Here is a 22244-nt window from a genome sequence, read left to right as displayed (position 1 = left end):
ACCAAACAACACAGCTGCAAAACAACACAGACTGAAAAGGAGAAAGGGAAATTCATAATTATAGCTGGAGACTTCAACACTTATCCCTCAGTAATTGATAAAACAAGTAGACAGAAAATCAACAGACATAGAAGAATTCAACCATACCATCAACCAACAGGATCTAACTGACACCGACAGACACTCTACCCAACAGCAGAATATGTATTTTTTTCAAGCTCCCACAGAACATCCCTAAAACAGGGTCATAAAACAAATCTCAAAAAGTTTAAAAGAATCAAAATCCTAAAGAGCATTTTCTGCCCACAACAGAATCAAACTAGAGTCGAAACAAGAAAATTTCCCAAAACCTAGAAACTGAACAACATCCTTCATATCAAAATTTGTGTGAGCTGCAGCTAAAGCACTGCTGACACGGAAATTTAAAGCACCAAAAGCTTACATTAGAAAAGTCTCAACTCAATAATCTAAATTCCCACCTTAAGAAACTAGTAAACAGAAGAGCAAAATACACTCACAGGGAACAAAAGGAAAGAAGGTAGGAGATAACAGCAGCAGCAGCAACAATGACAGCAGCAAATCCTAGGACAAGCTCCTAACAAGACTGACAAAAGAAAAGAAGACTCGAATTACCAATTTCAGGAATGAAACAGGAGCTATCACTAGAGACCTTGCAGATATCGAAAGGATAAGGGAATACTACAAAACAACTCTATACACATAAATTTTATGAGATGAAATAAACCAATTCCTCAAGCAGCACAAACTACAACTCAACCAATATGAAGCAGTTCATTTCAATAACCTTTTCACTTTTAAGGAAATAGAATTCTTAATTTTTAAACTCCCCCTCAAAAAGCTCTAGGCTCAGATGCCAGTATTACTGATACCAAAATCAAATGAAGACAATACAAATAAGAAAACTTCAGACCAATATTATATCTCATTAATACACATAAAATTCTTTAACAAAATATTAGCAAACAGAATTCAGCAACATATAAAAAGAATTATGCAGCATGACCAAGTAAACTTACTCCATTCCAGCAACACAATATTTAAAACCAATGAGTACAATCCACTACATTAACAGGCTAAAAAAAAGAAAAATCAATGATCTTATCAAGTGCAGAAAAGCACTTGACAAAATTCAACACCCATTCATGATAAAACTCTGAAAAGAATCAGGAAAACAGATGGTCCTCAACTTGATAGAGAATATCTACAAAAACAAACAGCTGATATACCTAATTAGAAAGACTGAATTCCTTCCCTCTGTAACATCAGAAACAAGTCTAGGATGTCTGCTTTTAACACTGCTATTCAACATAGGACCAGAAGTTTGCCAGTGTAATCAAACAAGAAAAGGAAATAAAAACCATCCAAATCAGAAAGGAAAATATAAAACTGTCCCTATTTTCAGATGAAATAATGGTCTATGTAGAAAATCCCAAGTAATTAACAACAACAAAAAAAACTTTCTGAACGATCAGCAGTTCAAATAGATAAAAGGATTCAAGATTAATATGCAAAAATCAATTTCCATATACTAGCAATAGATACATAAAATGGAATAAAAAATATCATTTGTTATAATCACTCAAAAAAGAGAAGTAACTAGATATAAATCTAACAAAGCAGATACAGGACTAAACTACAAAATGCTGATAATAAAAATCAAAAAAGGTCTAAACGAAGAGACATACCACATTCAAGGGCTTGAAGATTGAGCAGAGTAAAGATATTAATTCTCCACCAAACTGATACATAGGTTTAACACAATTCCAATCAAAATCCCTCTTCCCCCCCTCAAAAAAATCCCAGCAAGATTTTTTGAAAAAGAATAGAGTAGAAGAAATCACTTTACCAAATCCAAAACTTATTAAAGCACTAGAGTAACCAAGACTGTGTACATAGTACTGGTAGAGGGAACAGAATAGAAAAACCAGAAACAGCCTCACACAAGTAAGGCCAAACAATTTTGAAAAAAGTGCAAAGGCAATTCAAAGAAGGAAAGATAGGCTTTCAACAAATGGTACTAAAACAACTGGACAACTATAGGCAAAAAATGAACTTTCTACCTAAACCTCATAAAAATCAACTTAAAATGGACCATAATAAATTTAACATAAAACATTATAAAACTTTCTGAAGGAAATACAGCAGAAAATCTTTAAAATGTGTAGGGCTCAGTGAAGAGCATTTAAACACAATATCAAAAGCATGATCCATAAAATTTTTTAATCTATCAATCAATTGAATTTTATCAAAATTCAAAATATCTTCTCTGCAAAAGACCCTGTTAAAAGGATGAAAAGACAAGCTACAGATTGGAAGAAAGTATCTGCAAACTACTTATCTGCCAGGATTCATATTTAGAATACATGAAGAACTCTCAAAACTCAACAGTAAAAAACAAAACAAAACAAAAACCAATCCAATTAGAAAATGAGCAGAAGATATGAAGAGACATCATTGAAAGGATATATGGATGGTAAATAAGCACATGAAAAAGATGTTCAACATCACTAGCCATCAGGGAAATGCAAATTAAGACCACGATGAAGTATCACTACACACCTATCAGAACAGCTAAAATAAAAAATAGTGACAATACCAAATGCCGGCGAAGATTCGAAGACACTGGATCTTTCATACATTGCTGGTGGGAATGTAAAATGGCACGGCCACTCTGGAAAATAGTTTGGCAGTTTCTTAAAAACTAAACAAACTTAACCATGACCCAGCAAATGCCCTTCTAGGCATTTACCCCAGAGAAATGAAAACTTAAGTCCACACAAAAACCTGTACACGATTGTTAATTAGCAGCTTTATTTCTAGTAGCCCAAAACTGGAAAGGACCAAAATGTCCTACAATAGATGAATAAAGTTTAAATAAACGGTGGTACATCCATACCATGGAATACTACTCAGCAATAAAAAGGGAGACCTACTGATACAACAACCTGGATGGCATTATAATGAGTAGGAAAAAAAAATCTTAAAACATCCCATACTATAACAGTCTTGAAATGACAAAATCACATGTGATAAAATGACATAGAACTACACACACACATTGTACAATGTCAATTTCCTGGATTTGGTATTATATTATAGTTATGTAAGCTGTAAACCACTGGGGGCACCTGGTTGAAGGACAATATGGGACCTCTCTGAACTATCTTTGAAACTTCCTGTGAATCTAATTTCAAGATCTAAAGTTAAAAATATAAAGGTAGAACTATACCATCATGGCCAAGAAAAAAGTAAATCAGGCTCTGTCCAAGAAAATGTGAAATGCCCTGAAATCCACATCAAGAAAAGAAACTGGATAGCAATTTCTCCAAATTTGACAGTCCTAAATGTTCAGATGACATCACCACCAACTTCTCTAAATTATCAGTAAAAAATATATATAAATACATACATCAACATACTAGAGCAGGGGTTGGCAAACTATAGCCCATGAGCCAACTCCATCTGTTTTTGTACATATAAGTTTACTGAAATGGACACAAACAAAAAAACCCACCACACTACTGGCTCTAGACACTATTTTTTACAGTAACACTGGATATCATTTTGCAAGTTAACATTTTTCATCCTACTGGGGCACAAGTTATAACTCATCAGGATGTTTTATGCCTGAAACAAGTTTCCAAATCTTTCAAAGTATCATGACACTTAAAAAAAAGCTATTTCCCATCTGCTATCCAATTTACCAAACTGCGTAAAAAACTGCACCCTGCAAAGTTCCAACTCAAACAATGGAAATACAGCTTAACTGCAGTTACCGTACCTTGGAAAGTATCAAATCACCTAACCATCGCACACAATCGACATAATTTCTATGTATGTCTCTGGTAGAAAAGTCAGGAAAGTGAATTTTCTGAGAAATAAATGGCCTGAAATGGAAATATCAAAAGTTAAGAGAAAAACGTATAGAAGTACACTAATTTTCCTTTTTGGATTTATAAAACTTTGAAAATAAAATATATGACTATTAATTCTTCTGTGTTCCTACAAAACTAATTACCTTATCTATTTATTGAAAGCTAGTGTCATTCCACTTTTGTTTCCACATTTTATTCCATTATTAGCTCTCAATTCAATTTTGCTTTTATCCTATGAAATTTCATCTATTAAAATTGCAGCTTCCTAATATATATATAAAATTAATCACTTCAATTCTGGCAATCCTAACCAATAACCAGACATCTGATTACACAGCTGAAAATTTCTCATAGAAAATACTAAGCTACTTAATCCTTTAAAATTAAGCATTAATGGTCTGTGAAAGTAAACAGCTAGATTATTTCAAAAGATAAAGTCATCTTTTAGGATCAAAGACATATCATTTCAAAATCAGATAAACATAAGGTTAGGTGAGAATTCTGCCTAGAGCAGCAATTTCTGACATTTATTAGTTTGAACTTCTCCTGTATTTAAAAAAGTAAAATATGGTGCAATTTTTTTCTTAAAGATGTTTGTGAGAAAGCCATAAACTAGAGGAGTTGCTACCAATTCTGAAGTTAATTAAATATATAACTAGCATTCCTGGTCTAGCAAATGATTCAGTTTTTATACTGAAGTAACTGTAAAGCATTGTATGCCATGAATTAATGTATCTTGGGCAACTTACATGTCCTCTCTTTACTTTTCCCTCATATGTAAAAAAGGATATCATTTCAAATACTCTTTCCAATTCAAATTCTGGAATATTTTCTTTATTAAAACATTAAAATGTTATTAATGATCTAAGTTCTTAACTCTGCTATAATTTTATTAATTGCTTTTTAGCCAAATACATATTATAATCTATGGTTAAACCTCTCTCAAGAAGACCAGCATAATTCACTGTTATTTTCTATAAGCTGCGAAATATATAATTTCTATTTATTCAGAGCTCTAGAAAATATAAAAACATAAACTTAATATTGTACTAACTCTGGTATTTTAAAATAGAATTTGGAAGTTGTGCTTTATTCTTTGAGGCCTGAGATCTGAGGAATGTTAGTGAATTAAAATATTTACCAGTGGTTACAAATTCAGCTAGCAATCTACTAATAATCTGACTTGATAACTAGAAAATTAACTCTGCTAAAATGGACAGTGCAAACAAAGTTAACATTACAGACATATGATAGTCATAGTGAAAGTATTAATAACAGCTTGGTAAGATTCTGAAAAAGAGAGTAAAAAAATTTAAGAATTGAGGTATTTCAAAAATATATTAAGGGGGAGGGTTTAGCTCAATGATAAAGTGCATGCTTAGCATGCATGAGGTCCTGGGTTCAATCCCCAGTATGTTCATCAAAAATAAATAAACCTAATTACCTCCTCCAATAAAATAAAAATAAAAATAAAATAAAAGATATCCTTAAAAATATATTAAGAAAACCGCAAAGTTCCCTTGGACCAAAGCTCCCCCTTTTGAATTTTCTTCATTTAATGAAGTGAGTTATCATTTAAAGGAAAGCCTTGTGTTATTATGAAATAAAGCTAAGAACCCCATTCAAAAATTTACAATTTACTGTCTTAAATTAGAATTTACAGTGTTGACAAACAGTACTAATAACATGAGCATATGCATACATACCTAAGTAAAAATAAGTAAAATGTGCTACTAAATTAAGATAAAAATACAATTTAAAGGGATTTTGAAAAATGAGCCACAAACAGATAAAAATAAAGGGCTTCAATTTAAAATCAGTGAATTTTACGGCATATAAATTATACCTTAAAGTTATTAAATGGGGGGATTCTACACCTTGCTATATATACTGGAAATACAGTATTGTAAATCAACTGTGCTCGAATTAAAAAAAAATAGGAAGGGATTCTATATTCAATGTTAAAGACTTATATAGCGATTCTGGAAAAAGTAAAATGCTATTCCAACAGCATGAGACAGCAAATTGTTTTAAATACTACAACTGTTACCTGTTAGTTTTATTTGGGTTATAATCATAAGATTCCTTAATTGCATTTATCATTCTCTTTGAATTGATCCTCCAAAGTTTAAGAGAGTGATCCATACCACAGGACATTATTTTTTCACCCAAAAGATCATAATCCTGTATGTAAAACAGAAAATCTTAAATTAAATATATAAATTATTTCCCCAAAATTCAATTTTAAAATGAATAAAGGAAAAAAGTCTCAAAAAGGAAAAAACATATTTAAAGTTTTTCATTTGCTGTTTATTAATTTTGAAGTAGCAGCTAACGGATCATCTATTGTACAAGCCTTATTTAATTTCACAGATAAGACACTGAGGCACAGAGATGGTATTTAATTTAGCACATGGTACATGTGTTAATGAATATCTCACACATCAATCATTCTAGTAATGAACTCCTATTATTACAGAGAAGCAATTCAGATGAACTCCTGCTCTCATTTTAAGAAATTACAGTAGACGGGGGAGGACATAGCTCAGTGGTACAGTGCATGCCTAGCATGCATGAGATCCTGGGTTCAATCCCCAGTACTTCCACTAAAGATAATATGTAAATAAACCTAATTACCTACCTTACCCAGCCCCAAAAAAAGAAATAAGAGTAGAGAGTTCTATTTAAGGAGAGCATTTTCCTCACTAATCTAGATATTGTCAATCCAACCTTTGAATTAATCATGAATTAATCACACTGTTTTACTAGAGTCTAAAAGCTTTAGGTTTGGTATTTATTGAATTCTCAAGGCTGGCTGCTGCTACTTTTCCTAATAACCCCACAGTCAACAGCAACAAGACATCCTTAGAGCCAGGAGCTCTCAGAGTTTTTAATAAAGAGTAGTCTTAACTTTTTCACATATAAAGCCAGGTAGAGAATGCTACTGCAACTTCTCAAAAATCCAAGATGCAAGTTCTAGAAAATCTTTCAAAGTAGAAAATGATTCTCACAAAAACATACAAACCCTAACTATAGGAATATTTAGTACCTCCAATTAAAATGTCACATGCTTCTTATGGTGCCCCTTTAAACAGTTCAAAAAACAAAAAAAGAATTGAAGACCTGTAAAACTACTAAATAAGAAAGCTATACATGGAACATAAGTAAACCTAAAAAATAATGTAAAAGTCTGAAACCTGACTAAAAACACTTAAGTCGTATCATCACTATAGATCAACAGATTGTAATATTTAAGTATAAAGATAACACCATGACATCAAAGGGAAGAGTTATCTAAAACTCAGTGTGAGCACAATAAAACACTTCCTAAAAATGAGTAACTTGTATTTCAACTTCAAAGAAAAGATGAGAAACTTCCTTAACTGCCAAGTAGGTTAATATTTTCCTTTAATAACAGAGGAACAGCAAAACAAAAGTTAACTTGGTTAGATTAAAAAAGTAAAAAAAACAAGTTTATAGTATTCTTTCATGAGAATCCAGGCATGGTATAAAAATGTGCAAGAGTACACATAAAACACAAAGAGCCCACCCGCTTTATTTCTTCATCTGTAAGATAAAAACCTTGTCTGTCACAAGTATATGAAATGACTGTCTGCCAGGCTAGATGAAACCAACCTAGGCTTTTTTAGAAAGAAAGGGTTCTATGGGGATTGTTCACAGCTTTGTACATCTGAAGGTCACTGCCCTGTAGCTTTCAACTTACAGCACTTAGAACTTCATCTCTGTGCCCTTCTACACCTCCAAATATTGCCACCAGAGTGTCCGTTTGGATATTCCATAATCGTAAAGCATGATCTAGTACAGACATAAAAAAATTAAGATGAACTTTTATCATTCATTTACTGTGGTCTTTCAAAATCTCTTTAAAGAAGGAAAAAAACTACCAAAGCTTGAACCTAACTTACTCAACAGTAAAGACAAAGAAGGAATCCATATAATATAGCAACTGAAAATACTTATATCGTCTGTAGATTGAACTAGGTATGAGTTCAAACTTTCAAGATAAGAAATATTTATGTGGTCCTAAAAAATGTTTTATTTTTACCTCCAATAATTTTCTTTAAATAATATCCTAATTTGATTATTACATTATGCCATAGAACAAGATACTAGCTTTTCCCTCCAACACATCCTATTTAAAACTGAAAAGGATGGAGTAGATGTATAAAATTTCTATAGTAAATCAAAAAATAGGATTGACATAATATTAGAGTATTATGGACCTTTTAAAAATTCTATAACTGTAATTTGAGCAATCTCATTTCCCACTAAACATCAGCAACAAAGAATAGACAATATTCATAAGAAATACCATGCAGAGCTTGAAATACAACAGTGTCCATACTGTACATGAATATTAACATAGCACACAGGTAACACTAAGAGGCAATAACACATTGTGTTAGTAGTGGAAATTAACATTGCTATAAAAATGTAGTTTCCAATTTGTGTCCAAGTTTTTGTGTGGACATTTATTTTTACTTCTCTTGAAGATATACATACCTAGGAGTGGTATTCCTATGTTTAACTTTGTAAAAAACTGCCAGACTGTTTTTCAATGTGCTTATATTTTACATTCCAACCAGCAATGGATGAGGGGATTCCAATTTCTCCACATCCTATTCAACATATTTTTACTGTCTGTCTTTTTGACTACAGCCATCCTAGTAGGTGTGAAGTGTTATCTCACTATGTTTTTGATTTGCATTTCCTTAATGATTAATAATACTGAGTGCTTTTCCATGTGCTTATTGGATATCTATGCATATTCTCTGGAAAGATGTCTATTCAAAACCTTTGCCCATTTTTAATTTGGCTGTCTTTTTATCACTGAACTGTATGACCTTATTGATATAAGTTCCTTATTAGATACAATTTGCAAATTTTTTTTCCTATTCTATAGGATGTCTTTTCCTTTCTTGACAGTATTATTTGCAGAAAAATGCAATTTGAAAGGCTGTTTGGTTATTTTTTAAATGCTCTTACTGACATAATGGGGGAAGAGCAGGGTTAAAAAGTTGTGATATTAAGAACAAGTGAGGCATTATGGTCTATGTCACTTGTAAAGGAATACCTGAGGCTCAGCTACTGTTACTAAGAGAAAAGAAAAAGTTATCAGCTCTCTTCTTTGGTATCTATTTCCAAACAAGCCTTGGTAGTTAAAGAAAAGTCACACTGAAATATTTTTCATGTAAGTTTTAATTTGAAGACATCTTTTAATATGAGCAGATTGCAGGGGTAGGTTATAGGTGTGACAAGCTGTTAAGAATAAATTTGACTAGAATAACGTAGAAATGAAAAAGAGAAAGGGCATTCAAGACAGAATGTAGAAATAAGAACAACCCAAATCATTTCAGAGAGCTCAGAAATGATTAAGAGGCCTGTCTGAACCCATAATAAACTTACAATGCTGATATAGGCATACAGAGCAAGGCAATGCTTTCTCTTTACAAGGGAAACATTTCAAAGAGCTTACACTGGGTAACTTAGCATTTTAAGAAATTCTAAAGGGGAACCTTTTATAAAACAGAAGCTTTATATTTATATACTCATATATATATGCAGTATGGATTTTCAGATGCGTTATTTATTATTATGTGATGGGGAAGAGTGATCAGATGATTTGCAAAATTACCTTCAAACTATTAAAAATGTCATAATTTTGCCACCAATTAACGAAGTTTAATATAATAATTCAATTGAGGATAAAGTTCCAGAACTGTCATAAAGCAATATGGTAAATAAGAAGGGTAACACATACCTAATCCTCAGTACCAATTATTTTATTTACATCCTAGGTTACCAGTGTATTTCATGGTCGCATTCCCCAATTCTTGGTTTAGGAATGCTAATGCAGCTTAAGCTTTTTCTAAAACTTACTTCTTTTTAAGTTTGGCTTTTTTCCCTTAGAATAGATGTCCCTTTAAAAAAAACTCACTCCCAAACAAAAAGAACTAAAGAAACATTTGCTTCTCTTACCTTTACTTACTGACAGTAGAAGATTTGGATCTCTTGGGTGGAATTTCAGCTCATTGATAGCATTTCCATGGCCAACATAGTGCTATAATAAATTTAAAACATTTCAAATTTCATATCAAAACCAATTAAGTTGTTTTCATTAATCTTAAGAGAATGGAAAAAGTTTCATTTAAAGCAGTGGTTTTCAACCTTGGCTGCATATATTAAAATCACCAAACTTGAAGGAAAAATAATACATGCTCAAATCCCATCTGCAGATATTCTGAGCCACAGCAAGGATTTAAAAGATCCTTAGGTGATTCTAACGTGCCCCCAGGGTTAAAGCGATTTGTAAAATTTCTTTTAGTATCAAATTCCAAGGCTTCATCTTTCAGTTCTTTACAGGGTGCCCTTGACTCTATACCCCTATTTAGGGAGTCTTGAAAAATGAGTTCACTCTTTTGTTACTGTTCACTTAGAACCTCTCAAAATAATGTAAGGCAAAAGGACAGAAATGATTTTAAAAGAAAATAGTGCAAATGATAAAATTTTCCCACTTATTCCTTAATTTGCATTACCCAAATATGACAGAGGTCTCAAAAGACTTGTCTAAAGGAAGCAACAGGCAAAGTACAAATCAAATTAGAAACTGAACAGACATTGACTCCATTTTAAATTCAACATGACGAGTTTGCACAGCTGTGCATTAAAAAAAAAGCAGATCTACAATTTAACAAGAAAACCCACCTTTATGCACTGCATTGTTATGGGATTAATTATTCTAATTATGCCTCTAGATCCAGCTACAGCCAGCAGAGGATGGCTTGTATTGCTATCGTATGTCCATGCACAAGTGTAAAAGTTTTCATCAGCCTAAGAAATGCCAGTTAAGAAATATAATTTGTTTTTGAAAAGTAAATACATCAATAGTTACAATACTATACACGGAAACCTCCAAAGAACTGCTGAAGTTTTTGACAAAGAAGTTCTCATTTTTCTTTATACTACCAGATTTAAACAATGGAGATTTTACATCTAAAATCTATACCAAATGGTCAAACAAACTGAGTCCTTCCACTGAATTTTGATCACTATTTTGCTGTTTGCATAACTACTTAACTCTGTCTCTTGAAAGCAGCCAAAGACAGTATGTAAATGAATGGGCATGGTTGTGTCCCAGTAAAAATTTATTTACAAAAGTAGGTGGCCAGCTCCACAGGCTGTAATTTGCTGACCCTGGCTCTATTTCAGTACTTCTATGTACCTCAAGATAAAGATGAATAACTATTCAGTTTCCCACCTTTTCCTATGTGAGACGGTCACAATATGGCTACAGGTCACTTGTTTCCGTATCACCTGCTGAAGGACTGAATGTCCTTGCTTGTTATTTACTAGGGTTTTCAAATAGATCCAGAAATCTTATCACCAAGCTCTGACTGCTATACCTTTTGGCTTTTTTAAGCCTTCTTTTTCTTTATAAACCCATGTTTTCCAATATTTTATTTCCTAAACAAACTGCACGTTTACTTTTTTCCCTGTAGGCTTTGTTGACCAAATACTGGGTATGACTGCCAGTAACAGCTTTTGATCAACCCAAGTTCATCAATATAACTGGCCTGAAATGATAAAATCCTAAGCAAGGTCAAAGAAACAGGAAGTTTTAGCTACTCTCTGCTTTCATTTTCTATCACTGGATTTCCAATGCTCATCTCCAGCCACCTGCACCCTCCTCCCTCATATTCACCCTACAATGGATTTCTACAGATCAGGAAAACTAGATACCAGGAATCTCCTGGGTGACAGTGAAGGAACAGCACTGGTTAAAGTGAGGAAAGGACAATTGTAACTTCAGGGAACTAATTAATTTACAAAAGTTTCAGTGTCCTTATTGAAAGTCAGTTTCTTTATTAGCCAACGTTATTGAAAACCCAGGAAAGGATACATCAGCATCCACATAAGACTGCAACAACCGGATTTCTCCTTGTGAGTGACATTCATATAAGGTGACCTAATGAGAACAAAAATACAGTAAATTTTATCTCAAATACAGAAGCCCACTCTTCAGCTTTTGAACATTATTTTAGTCACAAATGTATCTCAAGACTTTTTCTTTAAAATAACTCCTTTAAACTTAAGGAAGCCATTATAAAGCCTAGTGCTTTACATAATTTCCAGAGTATATTAAATACTGTAGTAATAATAATGGTTTCTGTTTCCAATGTTTTTAACTTATATCTCACCCATGTAATTTAATTAACTCTTCAATGTAAATAAAGTTGAATACTTCACAGTAAAGTATAACTACTTCCTAAAATTCTGGTTTATACTCTTTTAAGTTCTTAAAGTCTTTGGGTAGTTTTAGAGTATTTACATATTAATTATGTATTAGAAAATCTAAAATTTGCCTGAATTTTCTCATGGATATTCCTTATCAAATATTAACTTTCTAATGTAAAGTGGCCCTTTTCCTTAGTCATAAATTCCAAAATTAATAATATATACACTTTATTCAATTATGTACAGTTGTCCCTCAATATCCGCAGGGAATTGCAGAGCCCCCACAGATACCAAAATCTGAGGATACATAAGTCCTTTAGATAAAAATGGCACAGTATTTGCATATCACCTACGCACATCCTCTCATATATTTTAAGCCATCTATAGACTATTATGATAGCTAATACAATGTAAATGCTGTATAAATAGTTGCCAGTGTGAAACAAATTCAAGTTTTGCTTTTTGAAACTTTCTGGAATTTTCTTTTCCAAGTATCTTTGATCCACAGTTGGCTGAATTGATGGATGTGGAACCCACGGATACAGAGGGCTGACACTGTAATACTAAATTTTTGTAAATTTTTTTCCATTTTTCTTACAGCTTGGTCATGTTACTCTTCTTAACATTAATAACAGATTACTGCTAAGAGCCTATGAGAACTCTATAAAGATCCTTTAAATCATCTATTATCACCTATTAAATTAGTAAGATAAAATCTCTACATTAATATTCTTTAAAAAAAAAAAAGCCTTATATAGATGCAAACTAGGTTATGTCCTAAGAGATTGTTTTATGTTTCTTTTTCAAAAAAAGAAGTCCAAACAACAGACCTTTTTATAATTCAGTAAACTTAATTCAATGTCACTTTAAATGAGAACAGGGATTCTTTTGTTAGGAAGCCTAGAACATTACAATAAGCATATTGGAGCACAAATTATAATTTTCTTTTTAAACTATTTTTACATTTATTTGTCTAATTCTTAGCCCAATCCATATTACTAAGTACTCTCACATTTCCAAAAACATTCTAATTCCAATTCCATGTCATCTTGTTCAGGATCACAAAACAAATGGGAGATTTCCTAATCTCTTTTACAAAATAGAAAACTCTTGTTCTTGAACCGGATAAGTACACAAACACTCTGATCACTGTCATTCAGAGCTAGACACTGAAGCTTATTATGTATTTTATTAAAAGGAAGGACATTATACTAATTCTAATTCTATTAATATCATGGCAAAGTTAGTGAAGTATAATCTTAGGTTTATAGTGATGTCTTAAAAATGGATTCAAATTAATGAATTATTTTTCCAATTTTCTGAAAAAAAAAAAAAACTTTAATCTTTTCTTCAAACTACATCAATTTCCTTCTGAATTGTTTTCACGCTATTTATCACAACCTACATTTGGCTGAACACACAAAAAAGCTGTTATCCCAGGTATTCCACTTCAGTAGCAAGTTTCAAATTTTCAGAATTTCAATAACCTAATAAAAGCATTAGAGCCTTAAATGTAATTAAAACTTCCTTAAAGACTTCCAGGAAATTACTTAAAGCCAAATTTTACTTTTTAGAAACAACAGGAAGGATCTAGCCCAAAATAGATGCATATGTTTATTATTCTCAAACTTTCAGAAGAAAAAATTTAAAAAGCTTGGAAATATGCTGACATTTGAAAGATACAGAGCTAACAACTCCTTTGTTATCGAGTTAAGTTTCGACTGGAAACAGAAAATATCAACACTAAGAAACAAAAATATAGGAAAACAGTGTGCATTAGAAATCATGTTCTTTTAAGAGGCTTAGTACAATTATTAAAGAAGTATAAAACTTTATTTTACTCAATTAAAATAACAACTTATGGAACACTTATCAGATTCACCTCCCTCCCTTCTCTTCGGCTAAAGGTAGAGAAAGTGACTTTGTTTACTGTCAACTATATCCAATTAGTCAATTTTCTCCATCTTTCTTTTTCCAAATACACCGATCTATTTCTCATAACTCTTAGCACAGTATTAATGGATTACCAGAATGTAAATTAATAAATGACTTAGAACATTTTTTTCTGAGGTGATTTCAATTTAATAGAAAACTCCTGAGACTGCCTGGAAAACACTAGGGACTCTTCCTTTTTCCTATTTATTCAGAAGTGAATGGAAGTGAAAAAATCCTTTGTAATCCACTTTTTCAGCCCCAGGTTTAACTAAAAAGTTAAACAATTGTTTACATCAAAATGTCCCCAGCCTGGTTTTTTCCATGCACTTCTCTCAGTTCAAGATACTCTTGGCTTCCTTAAATAAAAACAATTAAAAACAAATTATTTATTGCAAATAATTAAAATATTTTCAATAACTATTATATAAATTCCCTGGATTTATGCTTTGCATTTGTAGAGAGCAACTAATTATGCTTGTTATTTTTCAAAAGTCACAGACTTCTTACCCAAATTTGACAAACTATTAAAATTACTTCCAAAAAGCAAAGTCAATTCTTTCAGCCACTCAAAACAAAATATTTATGAAGAAAAAATATAAACAAAAACCTGTTTCATGAACAACTGGGAGTATATATGAAATAAAGATGTATTTTCAGTCATAAATACCAGTTTTAATTTTTGACAATTTCTAGAATGCATCACTTTTACATAAAGGAACAATACTGTCAAACCAGCTATACAAAGTTTACTCCAAAATCAACACTTCAGTGTTATATGAACACCACAGTCTGATAAGCTAAATGCCAAGCAGACTCCTTAACACTCACTCTGTTGCTTCCTACTGTTGCAAACACTAATGGATCTCCTTCTTTACTGTGCCAGTTAAACTGAACTCCAAACAATGGTTGGTTATGATCTTCCTATAAAATAATGAAAAAATAAGAAAAATTAATGTATTTTAGGAACGAAAAATGGCAGTAAACTGACCATCCCCCTTATAACTTTTTCCAAAATGCAAGCTGCTATTTCATATATCATTCATAAACTGACTTTTGACACTTAAAAGGTATGTTAGTCCAGTTTTCACATTTTAAAATACTGGTGCATGATAAAGTTTTATAACATAAAAGACTTAAATCAGTCATTAGGTAGCAAGTACTCATCATCTGATAGTTGCCTTCTATTTTCTTAAACACAACTGTATTCTAATGAATCAAAATAAAGTGGATTAATTGTGGCAGACATATTTAATCTCTTAGGACATAAGGACATAATTTATTTTTCTGAAATAACAAACAACCTATTAGTTAATATAGCTTCTCCAGTACTCATTAAACTTTATTAGGTTTGATTCTTCCCTTGTAAAGTAAAGCATTATCAGACTCCATTCAAATCACTGCTTTATATTAGTCCTATAGAAACCATTTCAAATAACCTTGAATTTGGGTACTAAAAAAAAAACATCTTAAGAAGTTCTATGATAAACAATAATACTTGAACAGAAAGGACCAGGGGAGGCAGTGGATTGTAACTTCCCAGTTACCAGGATGCTATAAGGAGGTATATAAAAAAAAATATTCAGTTTTATTCAAAGTTATTTTTCAGCCTTAGGATTGAACCCAGCAGGTAAGCACTCTACCACTGAGATATATATACCCTTCCCCTGAAGTTTGCTACATAGACAGGAAAATAATTTCCATGTAGCCATAGCTCCTTATGCTTTCTGAAGACTTTACCTAAAAAGTATATTTAGCTATTTTAAGATGTTTATTTTTTCTCAGCATAGGAAAACTAATCCCAAATTTAAAAAACAGGAAATGAACAGATGTAAAAACAAACATTTTAAATAGCTATCAGTAATTCTTTTTATAAATAAAAAGACTACTGAGGAAGACAGTAATCTAAGTAGCTCCAACCTATTGTTTTCCCCAAATACTGAATATTGAAGAAATTTTTAAATTTATACCTTCCTCTTTTTAAAAAACTACAAATAAAAGTTAAACTTTTAAAGACTGCACAAAGTAAGACATCTGTTTCAATTTAAGTTAACTCAAAGTTAATGAGTCACATTCAGTTCTTTTTAGTAACAGGTACCAGGAAGTGGCTTATGCTTTTAAAAAGTTTTACCAAAATGTAAAGAGTTACATTTCCAAAACTCTTTTATTTGAATAAAAACAATAAAGAAAAACCAGACTGTAATACTAGGCATTACCTATTTTAATTTAAAACAACAACAACAAAGAAGCTAAACAAATGTAGAATGGATTATAATAGTATACTGCCCTACAAGTTTACTACAAAATCAACACTTCAGTGTTATATGAACACCACAGTCTGATAAGCTAAATGCCAAGCAGACTCCTGTAGTCTGCCCTACAAAAATACTCACAGTCAACGTATTATAATTTTAAAATATTTATAACTTGACAGAGTATCTTGAGCATAAAATATTTACCACTGAGAAATAATTCTGGAGCCCAGCATTCATTCCACAGACTGTGTCTTTCTGCACATACCTTGAGACTATTTACACATTTGAAAGAATATTTGCATTTCTTTGACTTCCATTTTCCCTTCCCCCAACTCTTCCTTCCAGGTGCATTTGGTGTATTTGTAGGTGTATCAGGGCGTTCAGTGTTTGTACCACTTTCTATACTGACAGCATCATCCTGTAAGCAGCAAATCAGAAAAAAATTATATGAAACAGCCATACTGTACTTAGCAGCAAATGACTTCATACTGCATACCTGCTGACTGACCTGAAAGTAATTAATGAATCCTGCAAGAGGAAAAAATTTATTCCTATCTCCAAATAAGAATGAAAAACAAACCAGCTACACATTAGGATTTGTGGATATTTGATATTTCAGCAAAAATATAAACAAAAAAACCTAATCATAATGATGATAATGGTCAAATAATTCTGCACTTAAATAACAAGGCACTGGTCTGTGCTAGCCATTTTACAACACTGCCTCATTCATCTTTATTTTTTAAGTAAACTCTTTTATTTTTCTTACTCTTTTTTTTTTTTTTTTTTTTTAATGGCAGTACCAGGGTTAGAACCCAGGTCCTCTGAGCTATTACCACCCCATCTCACTTGACCTTTGCTGCTCCTCATAGAAAGTTAGATAAGAAAGTGTTGCTTAGAGAGCCTAAGAGGTATCTTGCTGGTTAGGGTTATTGGAACTCAAAACCAAAGCTGTGACTCCTAAATCTGACTGACCTACAAGTCTTCATAATTTACTTCACTGCTGTTCAGCCTGGGGCTTGGGAGTGGATAGCCTTTGAGGCTAGAGTGTTAGTGCTTCCCACTTCAGATGTTTCTGAAAATCCTGTTATCATTCAAATTCTGCTTATTTATAATACTTAACCCATTTAGGATTTTTTTTAAGTCCTACATAGTCTGTGCTATTCACAAGTGAAATCTGACTCATAGCTCTAAAATACTAAGACGCATATATTAGAGTTCCAGAAACTTACTATAAAGTAGAAATCTTCCAAATGTCGAAATGACTACAGGAAACCTTGAAAATTCACCTAATTTATACCCTATCTCCAGTCCACAAGATATATTAATGGCCCTCTACTTTCAGAAGAGAATTTCACTAACTCTTCTGATGACACACTTTAAACTGTTGTCTGGAAAACAGATTTATTTAAACCTATCACCTTAGGGCAGTAGTTATTAAATTCATTCCAGCAGAAGCTTTTTTTCATGGAGTGCCTATTAACATCTATGAGAACACAGTCTGGGTATCATTGTCTTAGGGACTTTTAAAATATTGCTGGTTTTATATTACAGAAGGTCAAAAATTAACTGGAGTATCAAAAAGTATAAAAAAATTTACCTTAAAATCAATATAGTATTATACATCATTCTAAGGGGTGGTTTTCAAAATTTGAAATGGCTCCTACCAAAATGACATGCTTTTTTAAAAAATACACAAATTATTCTAGAACATACTGATTACCCAGGGTGAAAAAGGGAATGAAGGAGACAGATGTCACACAGTAGTGCTTAATGTCTGAAATGTAATTTAATGTAAATATAATCAGCTTTTATAGATATAGAAAGTGTAAAATTTAAAGTTCAGTTTCTGGATTGAAATCACTATTTTTATCTCTGTTTCTCCCCATCCTTTAGTTGTATTTACACAGTTAAAACCTAGCGTAGAAAACAATTTTGTGTTTCAATGGAAAACCGCGTTGGCTACAGCACGCTCTTCCATGTTATCAGACTCTGTTGCCTTTGAACAATCTCACATCTCTTATGTTGTGGAGGATCCAAAGGCAGAGGTTCAGAATGTCTTCCCTTCCACTCTGAAAAGTTTTTGTCTCCATTTGCAATTTCATCTCTACATTCCTTTAATCCACATGAATTTGTACTGCTTGACTTACACTTGCCCAGTTCCCTCACATGAGTAAAGTGTATCTGAAAATTCCCTTTTCTGAAAAATATCTTTAACATTACAGAAATGAAACAATAAGACAATTTGACCTTTATTCACCAGCTTCTTTCCATTCTGGCTAAAAATTCATCTGCTAATCAAGAAGCCACATAAACCATTGTTAATAATTGAGACACATTACATATATGTATTTCTTACTTTTGACCACTTAATTTACCCCATCCTCAGACAGGCATCCTAATAGATGGAATCAAATGGAAATGCAATAGGTTGTTCATTTTATCTTTAAATTCAAACCTTTGCTGAATGTCTAATATGTATACAAGCAGATTTCCACCTTGGCCCCTCCTCAAAGTATAGAATGGAACTGTGCAACAGATATGGCACTACCATCTTCATTTGCTCAACAAGGTAACAGGCATAGTAATTTGACCCTTAATCTTGCCACAGGTTACTTAAGCAAAAGACAAGTCTCCAGATTCAGCCTTCTGATCTATCAGGCAACAATCAGTCCTATTCCAGAAGCTACCTACTCTGCAGTAATATGAAAAGGTTAATAAAATGGCAGGTACATATACAATAAATTTAAAATAGGCCAGATGTTAACTAGGCTTATTGTGGTTATCATTCAGCAATGTATACAAGTATCAAATCATTATGTTGTGCACCTGAAACTAATAATATAATTAGTCAACTATACCTCAATTAAAGCAAAATTTGAATATCCTTTCAATTCTTTTATTCACTTAACAGTAGCAACTGCTCAGGTAATACCTTAACTCCCAACTCAAAAACACAGTCTTTCCCCCACTTGCTTTTAGCCTTCTTACCATTATTTAGCTCTCTCCAAGAGTAAAACCACTGCCCTTGTTATCTTTTTCTGAACTCATTTCTTTACACAGAGCTCTCTACTCCCTTCCCTTATTGCTTCCCCTAATTTATGTCCTAGATCGGGGTCCTTGGATGGAATTCAGAGGGCCTGTGAACTTACGTGGCCAAAAAAAAAGAAAATTTTAAATTGCATCTTAATTTTCACCATCTTTAACTAAAATCTATACTTCCTTCTATTGTAATGCAGGTAGATACATGCCAATGTTACTGTAGCTGTAACTTTCTTACCAAAGGAAATCAAGTATTTTTGTACGTCACAGTTGTTGTAGATCTTAAAAACTGTCTATGCCCAACTATTATATCCACTGTTAGATCTAGTTACTTAATGTGCTAATAAAGAAGTACTTTATATTAAAGTACTTTATTTATCTAAATAAATCTTAAATTTGTTTTAAAAGTTTTTAAAACATAGTTTGTAATTTTGTTGACTTTGTTTGTAACCTTATATATTATATTTTATACACTTGAAAATATTATTCTGAGAAGGTTTCACAGGTGTCCAAGGCACAAAAAAGGTTAAAAGTCACTATCCAAATGGAGGAACCAAAACATAGGCTTAATCCAATCATCTAGTTCTGAAGAGCTTTGATATGCATCAAAGAATATATTCCTCTTAAGGATCTGTAAAAAGAAAATAATTTTCAATTTAATCAGTCCCCTCAAATTTTCCTCAGTCTATATAGGTTAACATTTTCATTACATTTCTGCCCAATTATTCAGTATGTGAAAGAGCCAGAAACATAAGACTAGACTGATTACAAAATAAGTAATAGTAATTAAGTAACACTTGTATAGTACTTATTAAAGAGCAGGCACTCTTTTAAGCACTTTATCTATTTTACCTCATTTAATCCTCACAAATATCCCATGAGGTAAATACCCTTATTATCTCCATTTTTAAGATAAGAATCTGAGGCAACTAGGTCAGGTACCTTCCTCAAGGTCAAGCAAACAGTAAGTAGCAGATGGGGATTTTAACCTAACAGTTGGATCTAGTTTGTGCTTCTAGTCACTAACCTAATATGCCTAGAGAAATTTAAGAAGTGGAAATAAAACAGGCTTCAGAGGTTGGAATGAAGAGGGTCAAAAATGTTAGACCCCACTACATAGTAAGATTGGAAAGCACAAACAAGAAAAACAAGTTTAAAATAACATTCAACACCTAAGCCTTCCAGAAATGTCGGATCTAAATCCCACAAACTGACAATCCTCCAAATAAATTTCTTCTATCTGCAACAAGAATTCTTTCCCATCTGTTCAGTGAAAATTTTGGTCAGGATACCATGCAATATATACGCTTCAGTCAGTGATGCAGTCACGTAGAATTTAGGAACGGAGTGTGTAAGATATAACATTTATTCCTAAAACTAGCCAAACTGAGAAAAGGAAGAACTTAAACCACCCTCCTATAATACTTTAAAGATTTTAAAAAGATAATTAGATTTTATTACCTTGGAGGGTTCACGTTTTACAGCAATATCTCTAAACTGTCAAGATATTTTGCTGACCTTATTGGGTACAAACTTAAAACATGAAAATGCCAATTCGGTTGTTACCGGCGTATCACCTAAACACAGAGGGGTCAACTGTTGGGACGGACTAGAGTACTACCAAGATCCATTCAGAGTTTAAAAATATATATATATGATTCCAAAGCACCTTACACGTGCGAGGTCAAGAACCCACACCCAAAGACATCACAACTGCCTAAGATCTCCTAGGTCGTCCCCTTAGTGAAAACTTAAAACAGAGTAAAGTAACTATCCCTTCTCAGTCCTTCCTCAAGGGTCGTTTCCCCTCCAAGTCAGTGGACGACCCTCTCAATTCTCTTCCTTAAGAGAAGTCGACTGTCAGGCACACACCCCTTTTCCATGGACAAGACAGGAGCAGACATAAAAGCCCCAAGTCACCGAAATCCCTTAGGTCTGGAATCAGACATAAAAGCCCCAAGTCACCGAAATCCCTTAGGTCTGGAATCTACTCTTTTCATCCTGGAGTGACACGGTCCCTAAATTCCTTCTAAAAAGTCCGTAACACACGCTGGTCTCTTCTTCCAACTTTCTCAGATAAGCCTCTAACTTGCCTTTTAAACTACTGGAATCTCAGATCCGCACTCTCCCCAAATCTCCCAAAGGCCCGAACACTCCTCATCCACGCTTAAGAATCTCAGAGCAAACCACTCTGACCCTCTACCACCACGCTCTCTTAAACCACTCTCTTTCGCCAAGTTTCCGCTCGCTCCCGGCCCCAGATCAAAATCCTCTTAGAGACAAGTTCGATTTTCTCCTCCACGCCCGCGTTTTCCTGAATAGAGGGTGACACCTCTCCCTCCCCCCACAGCCGCCCGCCCGCCCCCGCGCCCACAGTTTAAAAAGAATTTAAAACTTTCACTCCAGAGTCCCGTCTGGAATGCTCAGGGCTGCACTCACATTCTCGTCTCCAGAGAGGTCCGGGTTGCTGTTTTCATCGCTGCTCAGCTTCTGCTTCTTGGCCGCAGGCATGTCTGTTCCCGCCGGCGCTGTCGACACTTCCCTCTCGGACATATTCCTCCGCCTCCCTCCAGGTTCCTGCCGCCTAGGGCGGGGCCTCCGCCACACCGCCGTCAAGCAAGCCCGGCCGGAGCTTGCCGCAAAGTTGCCACTGCCGCCGCCACCTCCACCGCTCCCCCCACTGTCGCAAACCGCGCCCAGCCGCCGAGGCGGGCGTGCGTGCGACCCCGCCACACTGCTGAAAAAGGGGCGCGCGCGCGCGCCCTCCCGCGCGGCTTCCTGGCTCCTTCCCTTTCCCCACTCCCGTCTTGCCCTTTTCCCGCCGCCCTCCCGGCGGTTTGCACGGAGAGGTGAGATCCGTTGG

At 33.6% G+C, this 22244-nt stretch overlaps 1 protein-coding gene across 3 annotated transcripts in view; it reads right to left on the bottom strand.

Moving 5' to 3' along the window:
• The window catches only part of EED (embryonic ectoderm development), a 27870-nt gene extending 5801 nt beyond the window's left edge, over window positions 1-22069 (bottom strand). The window contains exons 1-10 of one of the 3 annotated variants that reach the window (XM_074372812.1): window positions 21821-22069; window positions 16605-16757; window positions 14916-15008; window positions 11818-11883; window positions 10623-10748; window positions 9897-9978; window positions 7621-7712; window positions 5947-6080; window positions 3803-3908; window positions 2618-2692 (exon numbers count right to left, since the gene is read on the bottom strand). In XM_074372812.1, coding sequence (XP_074228913.1) covers window positions 2618-2692; window positions 3803-3908; window positions 5947-6080; window positions 7621-7712; window positions 9897-9978; window positions 10623-10748; window positions 11818-11883; window positions 14916-15008; window positions 16605-16757; window positions 21821-21934 — 1041 coding nt within the window. In that variant the 5' untranslated portion in view covers window positions 21935-22069. The remainder of the gene's footprint in view (window positions 1-2617; window positions 2693-3802; window positions 3909-5946; window positions 6081-7620; window positions 7713-9896; window positions 9979-10622; window positions 10749-11817; window positions 11884-14915; window positions 15009-16604; window positions 16758-21820) is intronic. The other 2 variants (XM_010973395.3, XM_074372813.1) reach the window with 2 other exon arrangements.
• Window positions 22070-22244: the final 175 nt, after the last annotated feature.

This window comes from Camelus bactrianus, chromosome 10 (genome assembly GCF_048773025.1).
Source record: "Camelus bactrianus isolate YW-2024 breed Bactrian camel chromosome 10, ASM4877302v1, whole genome shotgun sequence".
Lineage (NCBI taxonomy): Eukaryota > Metazoa > Chordata > Mammalia > Artiodactyla > Camelidae > Camelus > Camelus bactrianus.
Note: the sequence above shows the minus strand (reverse complement) of the source record. Positions and strands in the feature narration are given on the sequence as shown.